The sequence below is a fragment of the Salminus brasiliensis genome, chromosome 21 (assembly GCF_030463535.1).
Source record: "Salminus brasiliensis chromosome 21, fSalBra1.hap2, whole genome shotgun sequence".
Lineage (NCBI taxonomy): Eukaryota > Metazoa > Chordata > Actinopteri > Characiformes > Bryconidae > Salminus > Salminus brasiliensis.
In genome coordinates, this window is record NC_132898.1 from 9,300,400 (window position 1) to 9,319,763 (window position 19,364).

The 19,364-nt window shown below is 38.8% G+C and overlaps 1 protein-coding gene across 1 annotated transcript in view; it reads right to left on the reverse strand.

The window, feature by feature from the left end:
* Positions 1–892: 892 nt before the first annotated feature.
* The window catches only part of rnf207a (ring finger protein 207a), a 43,998-nt gene continuing 25,526 nt past the window's right edge, over positions 893–19,364 (reverse strand). Inside the window, exons 9-18 of the mRNA XM_072665498.1 lie at positions 19,073–19,145; positions 18,918–18,986; positions 18,751–18,819; positions 13,130–13,236; positions 5,641–5,818; positions 3,935–4,120; positions 3,565–3,616; positions 3,147–3,264; positions 2,219–2,311; positions 893–1,854 (exon numbers count right to left, since the gene is read on the reverse strand). Coding sequence (XP_072521599.1) covers positions 1,716–1,854; positions 2,219–2,311; positions 3,147–3,264; positions 3,565–3,616; positions 3,935–4,120; positions 5,641–5,818; positions 13,130–13,236; positions 18,751–18,819; positions 18,918–18,986; positions 19,073–19,145 — 1,084 coding nt within the window. The 3' untranslated portion in view covers positions 893–1,715. The remainder of the gene's footprint in view (positions 1,855–2,218; positions 2,312–3,146; positions 3,265–3,564; positions 3,617–3,934; positions 4,121–5,640; positions 5,819–13,129; positions 13,237–18,750; positions 18,820–18,917; positions 18,987–19,072; positions 19,146–19,364) is intronic.

Here is a 19,364-nt window from a genome sequence, read left to right on the forward strand (position 1 = left end):
CATGTTTGTAAATTCCACAGCCTCTTTTCCCAAATCATATTTATTTTGATGCAGATCATGTGATGTATTTAAGGTGAAAAGGTAATTAGGCTCAAACACATAAAACAGTGCTGATATATTTACGTCAGTTATAAGATGTTTTAGCGACCGCTACAGTTAACCCTTTGTGTTACAATAAATCCCTCTTAAGGAGTAATTTGTAACATTTGGACTGACTCCACCTTTGGTTGAATTTTGTGCACATGGTTGGTGCTGGCAATTCCTAGAAATGTCCTAATGTTTTTTTTTGACATTAAAGGTCTCCCATGAAAAATCTAATATACTGGATACTTCTTGACACATCTTGCGGCCTGCTCGTGGGCTAGGACAGCTAGGACAGTTTTACCTGCTGCTGGTCAAAGCATAGAGAGGACTGAATGTTCTGCACTTCTAATCACAAAGGCTGTAGCACAGGCAATAGTCAATATGTGGGTGTGAGAGAATCTGTGGCTGTAAAGTCAACAGTAAACACCAAAATATTCCCAAATGCCCGCTAAGGATCTCACACAGCACAGTAACTTAGACCCACTTAGCACTAAGCATATAATAGTGCTGCAGTGCAAAACCGATCTACAAACATGGAACTTGAACTCGTAAAAGTGAAAGTGAAACTAAAACAAAATCACAAGAACCCTTGCCTTTTCTGCTTATTTGCATCGAGGGACCACCAAACCTATTAGCTTTAAAGTCATGAATGGTGTTTTTTTATGTAAAAGAGCAGAAAGCTCTTTTATACATTCAACATAACACACATTGATGCCCCCTCCCCCTTTTTAATATAGCTTTTTTCTTCTTTTTCTTCTTAAACTTGTTAAAAGTCCTAAAAATCACTAACTCAAAATTGGTCTAGAAATATGGTTCTGGTAGGGAAATGTTTATTCAGTATGTACAACTTTAATCTCCCAAAAAACATAAAAGACACTATATAGACAATACAATTTACATAGCAGAAGACATTTTTACAAATACCAGTCAAACATCCCTCAATTTTATAAACTACTTAATGACACTGATTTAACAATACATATTTCAACTACAATATGAGAGAAACACCTGAGCCTTACCTCCAGCCTTAGTTTCTGGAGTAAAATCTGCACAAACACATTCAACAAGACAAACAATACTATTACCTTCAGTAATCCAACACCAGTCTGAAACATCAAAAATGCATCAAATGGGGTTTGCTGACTCTGATGCTTGCTCTTAGTGCTCTTTAAACACAACCAAGGACCACCTTTAAGCTATTTGCCACTGCACACCTGTACAACATTTTGGCAACAAATAACTTAACGTCTTTCCATTTGTCTGTGCTGCCAAGGTTTAAACATCTGGGTAAAAAAATTGGTTAAAAATAATAGATTTTTATTTTATTCCATCTACACGTTCAAATGTGTAGGTTTGCATGTTGGAGGAGAGGTGTTAAGGCCACAAGGCATTGGATATTATGACAACTTAGCAATATACTTTAGACAATGTACTTTTTTTTGTACCACATATGATCATGTTTTCACTCAGTTTGACATTTAGGTTGTCCATCATAACCTCTACACAGCAGTTCATAAATGTAGTATAACCATAACCATGCCATATTTATGCTCTTAAAGTTCAGTACCGTAGGAGTCATGATCCCTGCGGCCATACTTAATATCGTGGCTGTCCATGTGCCTATATTACAGTTATGATGAAGTTATAGTAATGCTTCTCTGCTGGTTTTGAAAGTGGTAGTCTGTGTTCTTTGGTGGGACCTCATCTGGCTGTAACATTAGAGCACTCTTGTTTGTGTTTGAATCCCAGCTGTAGATGCTCTCACTGTTGCTGGAAAGGAAAGGAAATGCAGGAGAGGAAGCAGTTACCATTAGATTCTATTTATTCATGTCACAACTGCATGTCCTAAAGTTTACACTTTTGGTTTGTTTACTGGTGTGTGCTGTCTGGTTCTCGTTGCTTTAATTAATCATAAGATTTCCTTTCTTATGAAGCTTCTGAATGATACCCTTTTAAATGTGTTGTTTAGTTTTTAATCTAATAACCTATTCAGGAAGTACAACACATATTTGTTTACCTATTATTAACTTAATTTGAAAATAAGAAATTAAAGAGTTTACTTTTTAAATGTAATGGTAGTTAAGGGGTTAAACAGCATTTTTTAAAACACGTTTTAAAAAGCACAAGAAATTACCTGTGCTGTGAATCACTCGTCATTGTACTGTCCTCATAGATCTTCAGCATTGTCTCTGTACGATCATCCTCAAGTTCTTTCGGTTCCTGGAACCTAAAAAAAGTTTTCTAATATAAGTTTCTTAATATACAAAGCTATGCCCACTAGGATGAAGGTCTTCACTCTCAGACAGTATCAGAAGTACAGTATCAGTACTGTAACAAGTGTGCCACCTTTAAAAACTGATTTAGTCCAGACGCAATCTTAAACTGGGTCAGGTATTAAAAATAATCCTAAACCCTGTTCGGGTGGGAAAGGTTTTAAATGAGGAGGTGAGGAATTGAATCATTATTACCAGAGTTTCTCAGTGATTTTAGTCCAAAATGCACCACATCAGTCATTTTTACGAACTCCGTGTTCCTGTGGCACCTTTCACAATTTGTAGAACGAGCCAAAAAATAATCTGGTTATATTAATATATTTTGTGCGAATCTGCATGTGGGTAAATCTTCCATCATCCTCTGGAAAATTAGGGTTTTTTTTTGATCGAGGAGGCACTGAGATTTGTTGTGCGTGGCACAGATACCTTGTCCTGCAGTAAAATTTAATTACTCCACCTCACCATGTAAAACAAATACCATCCGAATAGGGCAATTCTCTGAATGGAGATTCTCCTTTAAAAGCAAAATGTAATTCAGGACTATGTTTAAACCTTATCTAGAAAACCCTAAACTGTATAGAAAATGACAAAACAAAAAAAAAAAACAGAAGAAAGGGGGTAACCATAATTGTTTTTTTTGTTTTTTTTTAAAGAACCATGACAAATCGAAAAAAAAAACCCATATGATTGTATAAATGGTTCTTTGCCTGGTTTGTCAAGGGTTCTACTATTTTTATGAGTCAAATAATATTTTTTCAGAATTATCTAGAGTTTTTGGTGTTTAACTACCTGGGCTCAAGGCGTTCCTTCACTTTCGCTATGGATGAGATGTATGGTCCTATTTGCCGGGCAATAGTCGTCAAGTAGGAGTTTTCTTGCTTCAGCTGAAGAAGATCGTGGAGCTGTGCTGAGATGAGAAGATAAACCCAAAAGTTAGAAGAAACTAGCAAATGCACACCTGCAAAAGTAGATCCTTTACAAAAGCTTTCTTTAGTGAAGGCATTGGTTTTATATAGAGCCATGAAAGCTCCAATAATTGTACAAAACCCTATGCATACCTTCAAATTTTGATTTTAGGACAGATTATTCAGTGACTACAATCAACAGGTCTTTAATGGGTAACTTGTTAGGAAAAACCTTTTAGAAAAGGTTCTACACAACACCAGTTCCACTGAAGAACCAAACAGCAAATGATAATTCCTCCTACCTTCGTAGATCTCCTGCTCGTTTGTGACTCTTTGAAAGGTTTCCTCCCAAATCTGCAATATACATGCATGGCATTGGTTATTTTAATCCCTAATAAAATTTCATGCACATAATGCTAACTAACATAAATATGTATTTATAAAAAATACATATTATGCATATAAACAAAAAAACAGATATCTTTACATAGATTGAATAGATATTAGATATAGATTACTGATAATATTTCAATTACACATTAATACATACAGAAATGTGTGTGTGAGTGTGTATATATATACACACACATATAGTGTGTGTGTATTAAACGACACATTAATACAGCACAGGGACTACTCTGTTACAATTTCTATTTATATCTATACCCTTACCTCCTCAAACATGGCCCTGAGGGTCTGCACGGAAGAGTACTGGGATGTGATCTGCTGATCTATGTGCAGAGATCTTTCCAGGATCTCGCCCATTGTGTCTGTGTTGATGAGCGAGTGGTGCTTGGTGAGGTCTCTGTGCATCTCCTGCACCTGATCCTTCAGCTTTTGGATCTCAGTCTGGAGAGTCTGCGTCAGAAGCATAACCCATAAACAATTCAGTAAGTGTGCAATTAGATAATTTGTTACATCAGGAATGGCTGCCATGGCAATAAAGCAGAGTCTCTGAGATGGAGTAAAGCACAGTGCTAAACAAAGCCCAAACCTGCAAGATGCTGTGGTAGAACAGACATTATGGTGGATCAGCTACATTAAGGGTATATTGGTTGTCTTATCAAACAGTTATAATCTTTTTGACCGAAGTACTACCTTTAGACCCCAACTACACCTGATCACTACAGTATCAAAATTATATCTGGATAAGGCCAAGCTACATAAAAACGTAAGTGTATTAAAAAAAATGTTCATTCAAAGCACTTCAGGAGGTGGTCAGAGACGCGGTTGAGCCACATTAAAGCAGTGTAGAGGCATACAGCTCTCCGAGACATATTCAACACCCAAAACTCCTCCTAATACAATCAAAAACCGCCCATTTAGCACTTTACTGGGCATGTGATTTTTTCTCTGTTAAGAAGGTAATCAGGAAGAGGCTGAATGGATAAACAAATGGTTGACAAGTAACCAGTTTGCATACTGCGTCCCACACGACAATCTGATTTCTTACTAACTGGAGATGCATTTAACTACCCACTGTAAATATATGTGGCTAAAATCTTAGCAGTATACAATCTAGATACTAGCTAGTAGTACTAGCTAGCAACCATAACTTAGTACCAGTTCAGAGCAATTTCCCTAGGACCTTTTTAATCAGGCACTTAATCAAGCGCATTATTGATAGCAAGTTTGAATTTTTGCATCTTTGCAACCCCATTATTTTTGGTGACTGAAAACAGAGCTTATCGAAAACTCTCCAAACTGGAGATCTTTGGAGAACTCTGTTTTCAGTGTTGATGTGTGGACAGCAAAAACCGAGCATCACAAAAACAATGACGTGACAATGCATGCATGTGTCAGGCTGCACCTCGAATATCTCCTTATATGACATAAGTCATAAAACTATAGCGTCTACACGCATAAATCAGCTTTCAGATTTCCACATATGAATAAATGTAAATGCAGTTCTATTACACATCTAAAATGCTCTGTTTAAATCTGTCATTTTGTGACTTGCATTGTACACTACATACATAGAGTAGTGTGTAATTTGGGAGTAAACCACCATGTTTTCCTCCTTCTTTATAGTGTTTTGATATCTCTCTTTATAAGGTACTGTCATAAGGGCTAGCATGCCCATGCAAGCATTTCTGTCTCTGTGTGTATTAAAATATTTGTACAAATTGAGAGTGAAATCATTAGACATATTTTTACACATCCAGATATGTGTGGATTTGAAAAAAGCTAAAGATTTGTAAAAAGCTGGGCACCACGACACTGAGCAAAAAGTAAAAATAGTATAGAAAGGGATGTTATTGATTTCAGATAGGTTGCATCATTTTTGGAACAATTTTCTAGTTTAAAAGTATTTAAGTACCTTAAATTTTGAAAGTGAAAAAACTAAAACTTATTTTAAAAAGTAAAATAAGTCTCACCTGATAGCAGTTCTCATAGTTGCGACAGTGCTCAGTGAAGGGTGTCTCTCCTCCCTCAGCCAGCAGGACCTTGGTGCAGATGTAGCGGTGAGAAGTGGGTCTGCGTCCTAAAGAGGGAACTTGAGGCATGTCACTGAGAGAAGGGGAACGGCACGACATAGACCACGCAGACGGCACCCTGAAGAGGGGACATGACCAAAGACATGGACTCTAGCTCCGATACACATACATAATTTAGCAGTGGCTACAGGTGCCTAAACCTGTTCATTATTTACCATCTATTCCAAATCAGAATGCAATGTGCTAGCACAGGGTTCCCCTCCTGGAAATCTACCTTCCAGGATTGCATTTGAGCTGAAGTCTGCAGGAAAGTAGATCTAAGAGCTGAAAATTACATAATTTAAATATTCAAAATCTTGTTTTTTGACATAGTTGAAATCTGTCAGTTGTTCTTTATATTGCCAACATGTCATGATAAATGGGCAAATAGAAATTCTCCAAAATAACAAAATAACATTCAATAAAAAAATAAATACACTAATCAGCCAAAACATTAAAAACTCAGTATTGTGTAGATTACCCTTGTGCTGCCAAAACATCTCCGACTTGTTAAGGCATGGACTCCACAAGACATAGCTAGCATTCAACTTTTTAACATTAACTTTGTCTCCAGTTCACTGGTTGTCCGGTAGTAGATACTAACCACAACATACCAATAACACCCCACAAGACCTTGCTGATGTTTTGGAGCTCTTCTGACCCAGTATTCTAGGTCTCCAGTTAGATTCTTACACTTGCTGATTTTTCCAGCTTCCAACACATCAACTTCCAGAACTGACTGTTCACTTTTTGCCTAATATGTAGATATTATGCCTCCCATTGTAACACGATAATCAGTGTTATTCACTTAATTTCACTGGTTTTAATGTTATGGCTGATCAGGGTATGTTCTCACGATGGGATTCTCTTTGCATGACAGCTATTTGAGCAGACCACCTCTCCCTCCCTCTGCTTATTTCATGCTTGCCGATTCACATGCAGTGAATGGAGCATCAGTCCATAAATCAGGGCTAAGTATTCTGAGAAGAGACATTGTGACGACGCTGTTTACAATGAGAAATGCCAAACAGCCGCACAGAAAATCTCCTGTGTACATCTCAGTTTCACAGCACTGTTCTGAAAATGTTCTGAAGCATTATATGAATAAACATTACATGCCTTTCAAAAAGCCATGGTTCATACTGTGAGTATATACAAAATACAAAACAGCAAGGTATAAAGTATGTATAAATATAATAAAAGTCACATAAGGTAGTGCCATCTCATGAACAAAATGGATAATTCTCAAAAAACACCCCAACCTGAAAAAACGAAAATAAATAAGACGTAATGCTTTTATTTGTATATGTGCAATAATGGTTATTGGCTAATATAACCCTTTAAAGCCTGAACCATCACAGCCATTCTAATCCTTAAATCTGGAGTGTTTATTTGACTTTATGACCAATCATAAAAAAATAAATATAAAACTTATTTTGTATCATATTTGATGTATCCGCAATTTATTGACCACAGCAGTTTTTTAAACTATGTAAAACATTGCGAATTGATTCTGTGTAAGAATTTCCAACTTCCAACTGAATACATTTTCATCACCCTGGAGCAAGATCTGAAGGTGTGTAAATATTTTCTTTGTATTGAACTTTGTACAGTCTGTCTGTATACTGAAGATAAAATACACATATTTAACAAAATACATACAGTATGTTATATATATTTTTTGATAAATTAAAAGTGTCCTTAGGTTTCTGCTACAGAACATTTAGAAATCAGTTTACTTACTTACTTTTTAATTAAGTAATGACTTACAGCATGCAAGTTAGAAAACATGATTCATTACATATTATTTACTATTTAATGTCATTTGCAAAATACTTGAAATCCTTGGAAATACTACAGCATATTACCAGATTGTATAAGCAGATGATTGCATATAAAATAAAGATGCTTAATATCATAAATCATTAAAAATCTCGCTTCACCATTTGAAACTAATCTGACACATTAATACATCATTACGTCCAACTGAAACCACATACCTGCAAAACTGTTAAGAGCTGAAAACAGACAGATTGCCAAAATGACGAGGGTCTTTTAATCTCTCTTTCCTGGTGGCTAAACGCAGGTACGCTGTAGCAGAGTTCCTTGTGAGTCTGTCACTGTTGCAGGTCATTAGTAAGCTTCATCTGCTCGCCTGACCTATTCCAATTTATGTTATGGGCACTGGCAAGGACTGAGGTGGCGGGGAACAAAGTGGTCTCACGTCCCGCCCTCTAAGTTTGTGTGCGGTCTGTGCTCTGAGCCGAATCCGGAAGAGTTCTGTGTAATTCTGATAAAAATAGTGATAGAAGGCCAGGCCTGCCTGAGAGCAGCCTGCTGTTGGCAGCACATTGTCAGAGTTGGGGGGGAGGGTAGGTGGGTGGGTGTATGGTAGTTTGGGAGAAGTGGAGGGGTTGGAAATACCTGAGAATAGCAGGGGTGATTGATGTGGAAAGTTGCCGAGGGGACTGACGTCATTTAGACGTCACAGAGAAAAGGGGTTAAAGGTGGGATAAGGGGCCCTTGGACTGAAGAATTAATGTTGACCTATTCCTTCACCAGTTGGTACTACATTCATAGTCACCCTTGGCCACATGATGTGTTTATCCTTTTTTAATTGAAAATATGTAATCAAGGAACATTATTTCTGATATCATGAAGAATTTAAAAGGCATCAAACCTAATTAACTAGCTAGTTCCTAACTAACTTTAGAACTGCTTAAGAAGGTCAATAATGTTCAGAATACAAACATCACAACAAGTAAGAAGATGCACTCACAACAATATAAAGTGGACATAGACCTTGCCTCTAAATACACTAGACGTTTTTATGTCTAATTGTTCCAGTAAGTCCTGTTAGTACATTTAGAGGTACGGGTGCATTTATTCATATGCATTTAAAAGTATATGTGATCTTTGTGGTCTCCCACCCTCCATCACTGGACGCTGCACATGCCAGTAGGCACTACAGCAACAGTGTAGGGTTCCAGGAATGAGCAGGAGAAAGCACCAGGGCACTGATATTGCTCTGAAAGGACAGACAGACTCTGTTGTGGCACCTACCAGAATAGAGCCAAGCTGTAGCTAGTGAATACTAGACTACTGGTATGCTACCTAGGTCAATACTAGGCTTTGTTTGCTACTGGAAATTATACCTTATGATACAAATATACATATGCTGACCTCAACAACCAGCTCAATGAGCAAGAGAGGGTGATGTTTTACAAAAAGGATTGTACTGCACACAACTGCATTGCATAACACACATCATTAAAAACAGAAGTGTTTTTGGAGTCATTCTGGTTCCCTGAAAAATAACCATTTTCATCATTGAGAGATCTCAAAGTCATAGAACCATGCTGTGTGCTTCATGTTATCAGTAGCAGAAGTGAAGCACCTGAATACAATGAGGTTAATATCTTGAAGATTATCTGTTGCTGCATTACTGAAATTAAGTAATTTACTGTTGATCTGTTACAAATAGACTTAATATGTGACATTCATTAAGAAACCTAACCCAGCCTTACCCAAAACCTAATCCTAACACTGGCCCTAATCGTAACCTTAAACTCTACCCAAAACCTAATCCTAATCCCTTATCCTGGTCCCAAACCTAACCTAACCTCAATCCAAAACCTAACATTAACCTCAGCAGCAGGTCTGTAACAGCTTGTTGAGGATGTATTAGACCAGTTAGATGATCAGTGATTATTCAGGTGAACATCTACAGATCTGAACTTAGACTCTCCAAATAAAGTGAAAAGCTGTTAAATTTAGTAGATTATAAAACACAGTTTATCCATGCAGTCATACGTGACTGGGAGTCTGATCTTTTTTTCCTAACAACAAGCTGGACTGAGCCTGTCCCGATCCGATCCAGTGACTCAGGATTAGGGCAGATCCAGGCATTTTTTTAATGGATCAGGTATTGGCTTTTAAATCCTGATCCACTCCTGATCCTTAGGTTCCTTGTTGCAGAGCGCCCTCTGGCATCCTCTAGGTGCCATTAACAGACCAGATTCTGAGCTGCTGTCAGAAACTAACCCAAACATTGTCCATTTGTGACCTTATTACAGCAAACAAAACTCAAACTTTCCATTCTACCTTAAATGATGCAGCAGTTACGTTCTGCTGTTGAAATGTACAGAATGTAACTGTGGCACTATTTAAGGTGGAACGGAGAGTTAGAAATTGGAAGCCTTGTTGAACTTATCAGTTTAAATAAAGTTTTGTGCAGTTGCAAATGTGTGACGTGTTATGTATTTTATATATATATATAATAAGTATAACATATATAAGTTGCTATAACTAAATACATGAGTTTAGAATGCCTGATTATAGAAACCTCCCTAAACATTTGTGATTTTACTGGTGTTAACAGCACATCTTACCTAAGCTGTGGGGCTGTATTATTTATAGAAACATAAAGAACAGATCTGTATTGGCCAACAGTCAGCATTAGAGTACTCAAATCAGATCAAAAAAGTTCACCGCAACAACCTAGCTGATAGGTACATATTTCAAAATCTTGAATAACAGTGTTTAATAGTGTTAACAGCTGAACAGAGTTGGTTAAACAGCTTACCTTACAGGGGGTTGGGTAAAAATAAGGTTTAAAGAAATAATTTTTATTTCTACTGAAAGTCCACTAATATTTGTAGTCCATTTTATGGTATTTGTAAATTTATACCCACACACTGAGTAATACTTTTGTTGAAGTTTGCTAATCTAAGCCTACCAACTATGTTACTTACATGACCTTTATATCTCTATTCTATCAGTAATATTTTGTTAATTTTTTTTACAGGATGTTACCCAAATGGCAGCTATAAATAAAGTTTGGCATACACTTTATTTATGGCTAAGTATTGTCATAAAGACACAAAATAATTCAGCAGTACCGGTGTTAAGTAATTTTATTAACAAAAGGAAAATGTAAGTGTAAGTGTAATGTTAACAAAGCAAATCCAGCAAAATCTCAAAACACTGGGTCAAACTAACCACATATTTTAGTCACTCATATGACCCTATGATGTAGTGTAGGGTAGGGTCAGTTTAATTTATTATTATTAAAATGTGACCCAGCACCGGGTTTTTTTTTTTTAAGCTAACATTTATGAGTGCATGTGCAAGCCAAGCACTGATTAGACATAGGAACATACAATTAGCCCACATGGCCAGCCCTCAGAATTCCTGTATGCCATATTAAGCCCAGTTTTGTCTTTGAGTTTCCCAGAAAATGGTTATAAAAACTATAGGGCAGAATGCTTAATCAGTGTGTGGAACTCCAGCAGTACAAAGCATTTAGTCACTCTTAGCTTTATTCTCACGAGGGAGATCTGGACATTCCACAAACGGCCTCAGTGTGCAAATACTGATCTCGGATCAGATTCCATGTCTATATGCTGCTTTTGGGCACAGAAAGCAAAGCTAATCCTGGAATTCTCATTTTGGAATGCCTTCCAAACTGATCCAGGCAGAGCTGTAACACTCCCAGGATCAGAGCTTTCCGGGAAGCTGTGGCTCCACTCACTCTGGACCCAGTGTTATCACCCTACATTCTGGCACCCCTCAGACATAGCTAACACCTGGTACATTACAAACAGGAGTTGCATAAAAGTCAGACACAGCTTAATGACTGACCAAATGACTTCTGGGACATTGCCATACCCCTTCCCCTTGTCTGTTGTCAGCACTTGCTCGGTGATTGCTTAGGGCATGTCACATTTCAGCTATCGCTTGCCGAAGTCCAACAAAGTTAAGAGATAAGACCTTCGGAGCCTTATGGCATCTACAGAGGAGTAAAAACAATGATGTCCATTAGACTTCGTCGGACAGTGCTGTCAGCAGCAAACAAAAGCAACAGCAAAACTGGAGCTACAGCACTGCAGAAGAGCCTCCAGTGTAATGAGAACAAAAACTTTATGTACAAAAATCACGTAGGAGCTACAATCAAAGAGGAGCTAAATACGATATATTCAGTCATTGGTTGGAGAAAGCAGCAAGAGGTCTCAAAATCTGCATGTCCAAAATGATGACTTTACAGGAGAAGGAATTGTTCTATTGGTTCAATCATCTATACATTTGGATACAATATAAAGAACAATTGATAGATTTACATGATGTCAAATGAAAAACCAAAAGATTTTAGTTTTTGCAGAAATATGAGGATGATATGCCTACTTTATGGAAATCATATTTTCCTGTTCAGGTTCATGGAAATAATGTGTATGTGCATAAATTACTGAAAATAAATACACATCTGGATTATTTGTCCATTAATATACATTGTCTAGCAAATGTAAAGTATTTAGCCCCCTTTAGAGGTCATCAGATTCAACTGAAGTACAAAGATCATATTTTTTCACCCTCAAGAACAATGTAAAGCAAAAATTGTTTTATGTAAGAACACAGTTTGACAAATCACTACCGAAACAGGGGTACTTTCTTACTGAACCCTTCTGCTGTGGAAGCTTCAAGTTTACACAGATGAAAGATCCCCTTAATTCAATAACATTGGTGCAACTGTGAAACTGATCACTGAGCAACGAGAGCATTATTGAGTTAATATGGATGTTGCATGATCACCATCCCATCTGAACCCCAACTCATACCAAAAGTATTGGATGGAGCACCATTATCTTAGGGAACAGTTCCACTGCTCCTAAGCTAAGTTCTGGGGGGATTTACACCCTTCTAGCCCACACCTGGCATTAGGCATGGTGCATGCAGGTTCAAGTTTATCTGATTCACAGTGTCCTATAGTTAGCCTACAGAGACTAGGCTAGCGATGTGCATTTGCAATGGGTGCAACTTAAAGTAGCTGAATGCTTTCATTAGAAGGGGTGTACACAAACATTTGGACATATAGTGAACGTTTTGAAAGAGCTGTGAGTTCAGTGTCCCTTCTTAAACAATGCATTAAAGCATACGATTCAAATACAGATTCAGAAAGCTTCAGATACAATTTCTTTTTTAACTGGATGTTTTCACAAAGCAGCTTTACAAAATCAGTAATCTGTAAACCGACAAGAACTAGACAATAACATAAAAAGACATAAAGAACCTAAGTGAGCAAGCCAAAGGCGACAGTGGCAAGGAAAAACTCCCTCAGAGCTGGAGGAAGAAACCTTGGGAGGAACCAAGATGCACATAGGAGACATATCCATCTCTGGTCAGATATATACACATTATATGCTCTAGTGTGCTCAGGTATGCAACATAATCTTAATATCATAATATACTAATCATAAAAATCATAATATAGTATGACTTACTATGAGTACAGGGAAGTACAGGGCAGCCATTTAGAGCAGAGATAATTTATATGTGTACATATACCCCTCTACTTCTTCAGCGATGTAAATGATATATTTGAGAAGTAACTCACAGACTGCAGACAGCGACTCCTCCAGAGACTGGGCAAGGTCTACGCTGACCAAGCAGCAGCAGTGGCTCCAGGCAGCGAGCAAACTCAGCATGGAAATCTGTGTTAATCTTGGGCACAAAAGCAGTCATGGTCAATCAACCTTTTTGTGGTCAGAGAAACAATAGCCACAACATTTTTTAATACGTTTTTGGTGGAGGCCATCTATTACATCTATTACGTAAAGCTTAAAAATAACCTCCATATAAAGTAAAGGTTCTGGCAATAATCCATAACCTTTACACTAGGGTGAGCTGGCCTGCTGTGGGACACCTAAACTTTATGTATGTAGGTCTTCCTCAAATAAAAAGTGAGTAAAACTATGGGTTCACAAAAGCTGTGATGGCATGTGATCGGAATCATCTAATGTTTCAAATCTTAGATTTGTGTGGAGGAATCTTCAAAAAGGAAGCACCCCAATGCAAAAATGTCCCACATTAGGATAATTCACATTATATGAAAGATAACCTCAACATGTCCATCATATTTATTAACACACTGCAATTGCAATGAGCAGTGGGATTTAAACTCCACCATTCCTTAAAAAAGTTTTATTCAGTGTAAAATAAACCCACTTCAACTACACACATGAGCAAAATTGTTGGTACCCCTCGGTTAATGAAAGAAAAACATAGTCACAGAAATAACTTAAATCTGATAAAAGTAATAATAAATAAAAATTCTATGAAAATGAACAAATGAAAATCCGACATTGATTTGGAACCATGCTTCAACAGAATTATTTTAAAAAGTAAACCCATTAAACAGGCCTAGACAAAAATGATGGTACCCCTGAAAATAATGTGAGCAAAGAGACATGTTAAATCAAGTTGTGTCCACTAATTAGCATCACAGATGTCTACAATCTCATAATCAGTCAGTGGGCCTATATATAGGACTACAAGTAGTCACTGTGCTGTTTGATGACATGGTGTGTACCACACTCAACATGGACCAGAGGAAGCAACGGAAAGCATTGTCTCAGGAGATTAGAAAGAAAATTATAGACAAGCATGTTAAAGGTAAAGGTTATAAGACCATCTCCAAGCAGCTTGATGTTCCTGTGACTATAGTTGCACCTTTTTTCAGAAATGTAAGATCCATGGGACTGTAGCCAACCTCCCTTGACGTGGCCGCAGGAGGAAAATTGATGACAAATCAAAGAGACGAATAATATGAACGGTAACAAAAGAGCCTAGGAAAACTTCTTTAAGAGATTAAAGGTGAACTTCAAGCTCAAGGAACATCAGTGTCAGATCACACCCTCCATCGTTATGTTCTGGGGCTGCTTTGCCACATCTGGCACAGGGTGTCTTGAATCTGTGCAGCGTACAATGAAATCTCAAGACTATCAAGGGATTCTAGAGAGAAATGTGCTGCCCAATGTCAGAAAGCTTGGTCTCAGGCACAAGTCATGGGTCTTGCAACAGTATAATGACCCAAAACACAGCTAAAACACCCAAAAATGGCTAAGAGGAAAACATTGGACTATTCTGAAGTGGCCTTTTATGAGCCCTGACCTAAATCCTATTGAGCATCTTTGGAAGGAGCTGAAACATGCCGTCTGGAAAAGGCACCCTTCAAACCTGAGACAACTGGAGCAGTTTGCTCATGAGGAGTAGGCCATAATACCTGCTGAGAGGTGCAGAAGTCTTCATCATTTCTGTCCAGGCCTTTTTCATGAGTTTATTTTTTAAAATAATTCTGTTGAAGCATGGTTGATTTTCATTGTATTTGTTTTTTATTACTTTTGTCAGATTCAAGTTATTTCTGTGACCACTGTGGATTTTTCTTTCATTAACCGTGGGGTACTGTCAGGCCCTCGTTATCGTGCCCTCCCCGGGGCGATCCTGAGCCGCCGCCCACAGGCCCATATAAGGACGTCCGTCTCACTTCTGGTTCTTTTGTGTTCATTTGTGTTGATTCATGTTCTGTTGGGTTCACTCAGTGTTCATTGCCATGTTCGTGTTTCACTTGGGACTGGGAGTACTTAAGGAGCTTTAACCCCTTTGTTCATGGCTGTGAATTGACTCAGTTGGAATCCCTGTGATGCACAGAGATTCTGCACGCTGGCGTGTTCAGGTCACGGTTACGGTTCATGTTCAGGAGAGGTACGTTCGCTTCTGTTTTGGTTCCAAGGAGACCTACGTTCAGAGCAGCATGCTGTAAAGTCATGTTAGGTCGGCCTTGCCCTTTTTGTCAAGCGGCTGGTTCCCCAGCCCCCCCTCCTCTTGTTTACATAGCTACTCTGCCCTTTTCTGTTACTCCCCGATGCCCAGGCCCAGCCTGTGGTTCTTTGTTCTAGCTCCCTCTTTGCTTCTCCCCACGTTACATCCATTTCCCTCATGCTCAGCTCCTGGCCCCTCCCAGTCCCAGGTTTGTCATGTTTGCCGTCTTGTTGGTCATGTTTTGATTCTGTTTGCTGTTTTGCCCTCTGTTGCTGCTCATGTTTTTTTATACCCCTTGTGTTTGCTTGTTTTGTTAGAGCGCCGGGATATCGATAACAGGGTTGTGGGTTCGATTCCCGGGCTCGGCAAGCTGCCACTGTTGGGCCCTTGAGCAAGGCCCTTTACCCTCTCTGCTCCCCGGGCGCTGGAGTTGGCTGCCCACCGCTCTGGGTGTGTGTGTGTACTCACTGCCCCTATCACATGTGTGTGTGTGTGTGAGTGTGTGTTCACTACCAGATGGGTTAAATGCGGAGGACACATTTCGCTGTACACTGTACAGTGACAAATACGTGCACCTTTACCTTTAATAAACCCTCTTGCATTGATTTCCATCTCTGCAAGTGTTCATGTCTTCAGGTCTGGCCTCACATGCAATGACTGGTACCAACAATTTTTGTTCGTGTGTATATCTGTAGAACAGGCATAGAGCAATTTTAAAGATTCTTCATATTTCTGCTGACTGTTGGTTTTGTAATCAGATGCCGGGCCAATCAATCTTGCAAGCTATCAGTAGCCAGACTGAACACTCAAAGAATTTAAATAAGACTTCTCGGGATAACTTTGCAACCTGGAGTGAACCTGACGGTATGCCATCATATGCAATGCACTCCTCTGGACAATTAATTAATAAAAAGAAAAAAAAATTGTATTGGGTTCTGAAACTCCTCACAAACAGGCTTGAGGCCCTCAGAGCACTTATAGTTCATTAGCAAACCAAATGTAAAGAGGATTTCCTGACTGACAGAAAAGTAATGCGCTAACATAACAGGTGAAATAGGAAGGGAGGAGAAATCTTAGCAACAAGCAAATAAAAAGACTGTTTATTCATAGCCATTCTTAACATACAGAGAGCCAAGACCTTGAGTAGAGACTGGATTCTCATTTCCCACCCCTGAGTAATGACTCTGGCCATTAGATAAACACACAGTTGCACCAGTCTACAGGAGTAGACTTACAACAGGAGCAGACTGGTACGTATTCAACCTCAAATTCATGTCCAAGACTGCAAGTTTCCTCTAGGCCAAACTGGCATGACTTAAATAAAACTGTAAATAAAACTGGCTGGAAAAACTGCTCACTGGCCTGGAGCTGCTCTTTGAAACCAGCTGGTTGCTTTGGTCAGAAACATCTTGAGTTGGATTGTTACAAACCCTCTGAAGAATCTTCTGATCCGGACATTGGTATATGTCCCTGCTTATGCATGACGAGACAGGATTGTAACCCTAGAAAGGTTTAGCGGCAGACTGCATCTCTTGAGTGGGCTTAAATAGCCCATGCCTTAGATGCTGTGGAAAGGCTTAGCTACTGGAAAATGATTATGGCCATACTTTTGCACAAGTTGTATAATGTAAGCGGGCTTGACCTGGGATCCTCCCAGACAGTGAGCTTGACAGAGAAATTGTTATAGAAGGTTGGCCAAGTGTCACAATACACACATGGACAGAATTGTTGATAACCCTTGGTTAATAAAAGAAAAACCCACAATGGTAACAGAAATAACTTGAATCTGACAAAAGTAAAAATAAATAAAAATGCTGTGAAAATTAACCAATGAAAATCAGACATTGCTTTTCAACCATGCTGCAACAGAATTATTTAAAAAAAAATAAACTCATGAAACAGGCCTGGACAGAAATGATGGTACCCTCAACTTAATATTTTGTTGCACAACCTTTTGAGGCAATCACTGTAATCAAACGATCCCTGTAACTGTCAATGAGACTTCTGCACCTCTCAGCAGGTATTATGGCCCACTCCTCAGGAGCAAACAGTGCTCCAGTTGTCTCAGGTTTGAAGGGTGCCTTTTCCAGACGGCATATTTCAGCTCCTTCCAAAGATGCTCAATAGGATTTGAGTCAGGGCTCATAGAAGGTCATTTCAGAATAGTCCAATGTTTTCCTCTCAGCCATTCTTGGGTGTTTTTAGCTGTGTGTTTTGAGTCATTATCCTGTTGCAAGACCCATGACCTGCGACTGCAAGCAAGCTTTCTGACACTGGGCAGCACATTTCTCTCTAGAATCTCTTGATATTTCATTGTCTTGAGATTTCATTGTACCCTGCACAGATTCAACACACCCTGTGCCAGATGCGGCAAAGCAGCCCCAGAACATAACAGAGCAAAAGTTTAATATTAGTTATTTGGGCCAGTTCAGAACTGCTGACTAATGGCTTATAGTTTGACGAATAGTAGTTGCAGGGCTATGGGCATCTCTCTCTATTTTTGTGTAAAGCCAGACCTTGAGAGACTTGAAACCACTCCAGTGGAATAATAACCAACTGAGAAGACGGCTTATTAATGTTGCCTTCTGTTGACTTACCCTCAGAGTAAGGACACTGGCAGCTCACATCAGTTTCAGAAGGAGCATTTATCAGAGAAACACTGTTTCACTTTGCGACTTGAGAGAAATCCTAAAACAGCTGTCCAGATGTTTGAGATCTCAAAACAGCAGTTGGGGGAAGGTACTTTTCAAATCTGAAAAACTTTTGAGAGACAGTTGGCAAAAGAAAAGTAATCCAAAACTACAGTAGATAGGTGTAAAAAAAAAAAACTCAATCATGGTTACAAGAAGCAGTTGATTTCATTTATTGTTTCCAAAGGATGTTTGACCAAATATTAAGCTGAGGGTGCCAATAATGTTGTCCAGATAAGTTCTGGAGTTCTGTGTGGAATTTCTAATGTGACTTTCTATCCTAAGCATTTTTTGTGTATACTTTTTTTAAGAAGTGGCACACACTTGGACACTGGGATGGGGCATATGGCCACCAACCATGCTCCACCCCACCTGACAAATCAAATTTCTTGGTTAGCTAAATAAGTTGGGTTAGACTTAAAACATGTAATGAATGTAGATCTCCAGGGGGCGGGTTGATGATTACTGATCTAATAGCTTGTACCTGCCTATTACTAACATTTTATGGATGTGGAATTCTAGTCTGTGTCGTTGGCACCCTGACAACAATATAACCTGATAATTGGACAATCTGGTCATTTTATTTTTTTCTCCATTCAGAATCATTAGGCTAGAGATCCCACACTCTTTCCTTTTAGCATGAGTCCAGGGTTTTCTGTACAAACAAATGAACACTATTCTCCTCCTCAGGCCAACCACACTTGTGACTACTGTGAGTATGGCTTACTTTGCTGCTTTGGGCAGGACGGAGTCGATGGGGCAGCTTCACGATCCTGCATAGCCTTTTCATCAGTTGCTAAGTTGTTAAGGAAAGAGACATGAGGTGAATGGAATGGCAAGATGTGGTTAGGGAGCTAGTAGCAGAAGGTGGCAGAATTTGAGGCTGGTACTTACATAGCCCATGTCTAGGAACTCATACTTGTTGGCTGAACTGAGAAATGCTGAACACGTGACCAGATGAACCTGAGAGAGATGACAATAAGGACATTAGTATTCTAATGATCAAAAAATAAATAATCTCAGCTATTAAAGTGTCTAAACTGAACCACCTGAAGTGTGGGTAGGAGTGCAGCCAAATGAGAAAGTTGCTCCTTCAGTGCCTTATCCTTCTCCTCATGCTGACTACAGGGATTGCAGATACAAAACAGTGTCAGTATTTAAGAACACAGTGCAAACTGGGAAAGGAATACAGCAGCATGCAAACATGTGGACACCCCTTGTCATATTTCTTTGATATTTTCAGCAAGATTACCTTTTTTATTTTACATTTCAAAATAACAGAAAAGCAAAAAGGCCAGCAAATGCACTTGGACACAGTTCTGTTCATGTCATCTTTTGAGC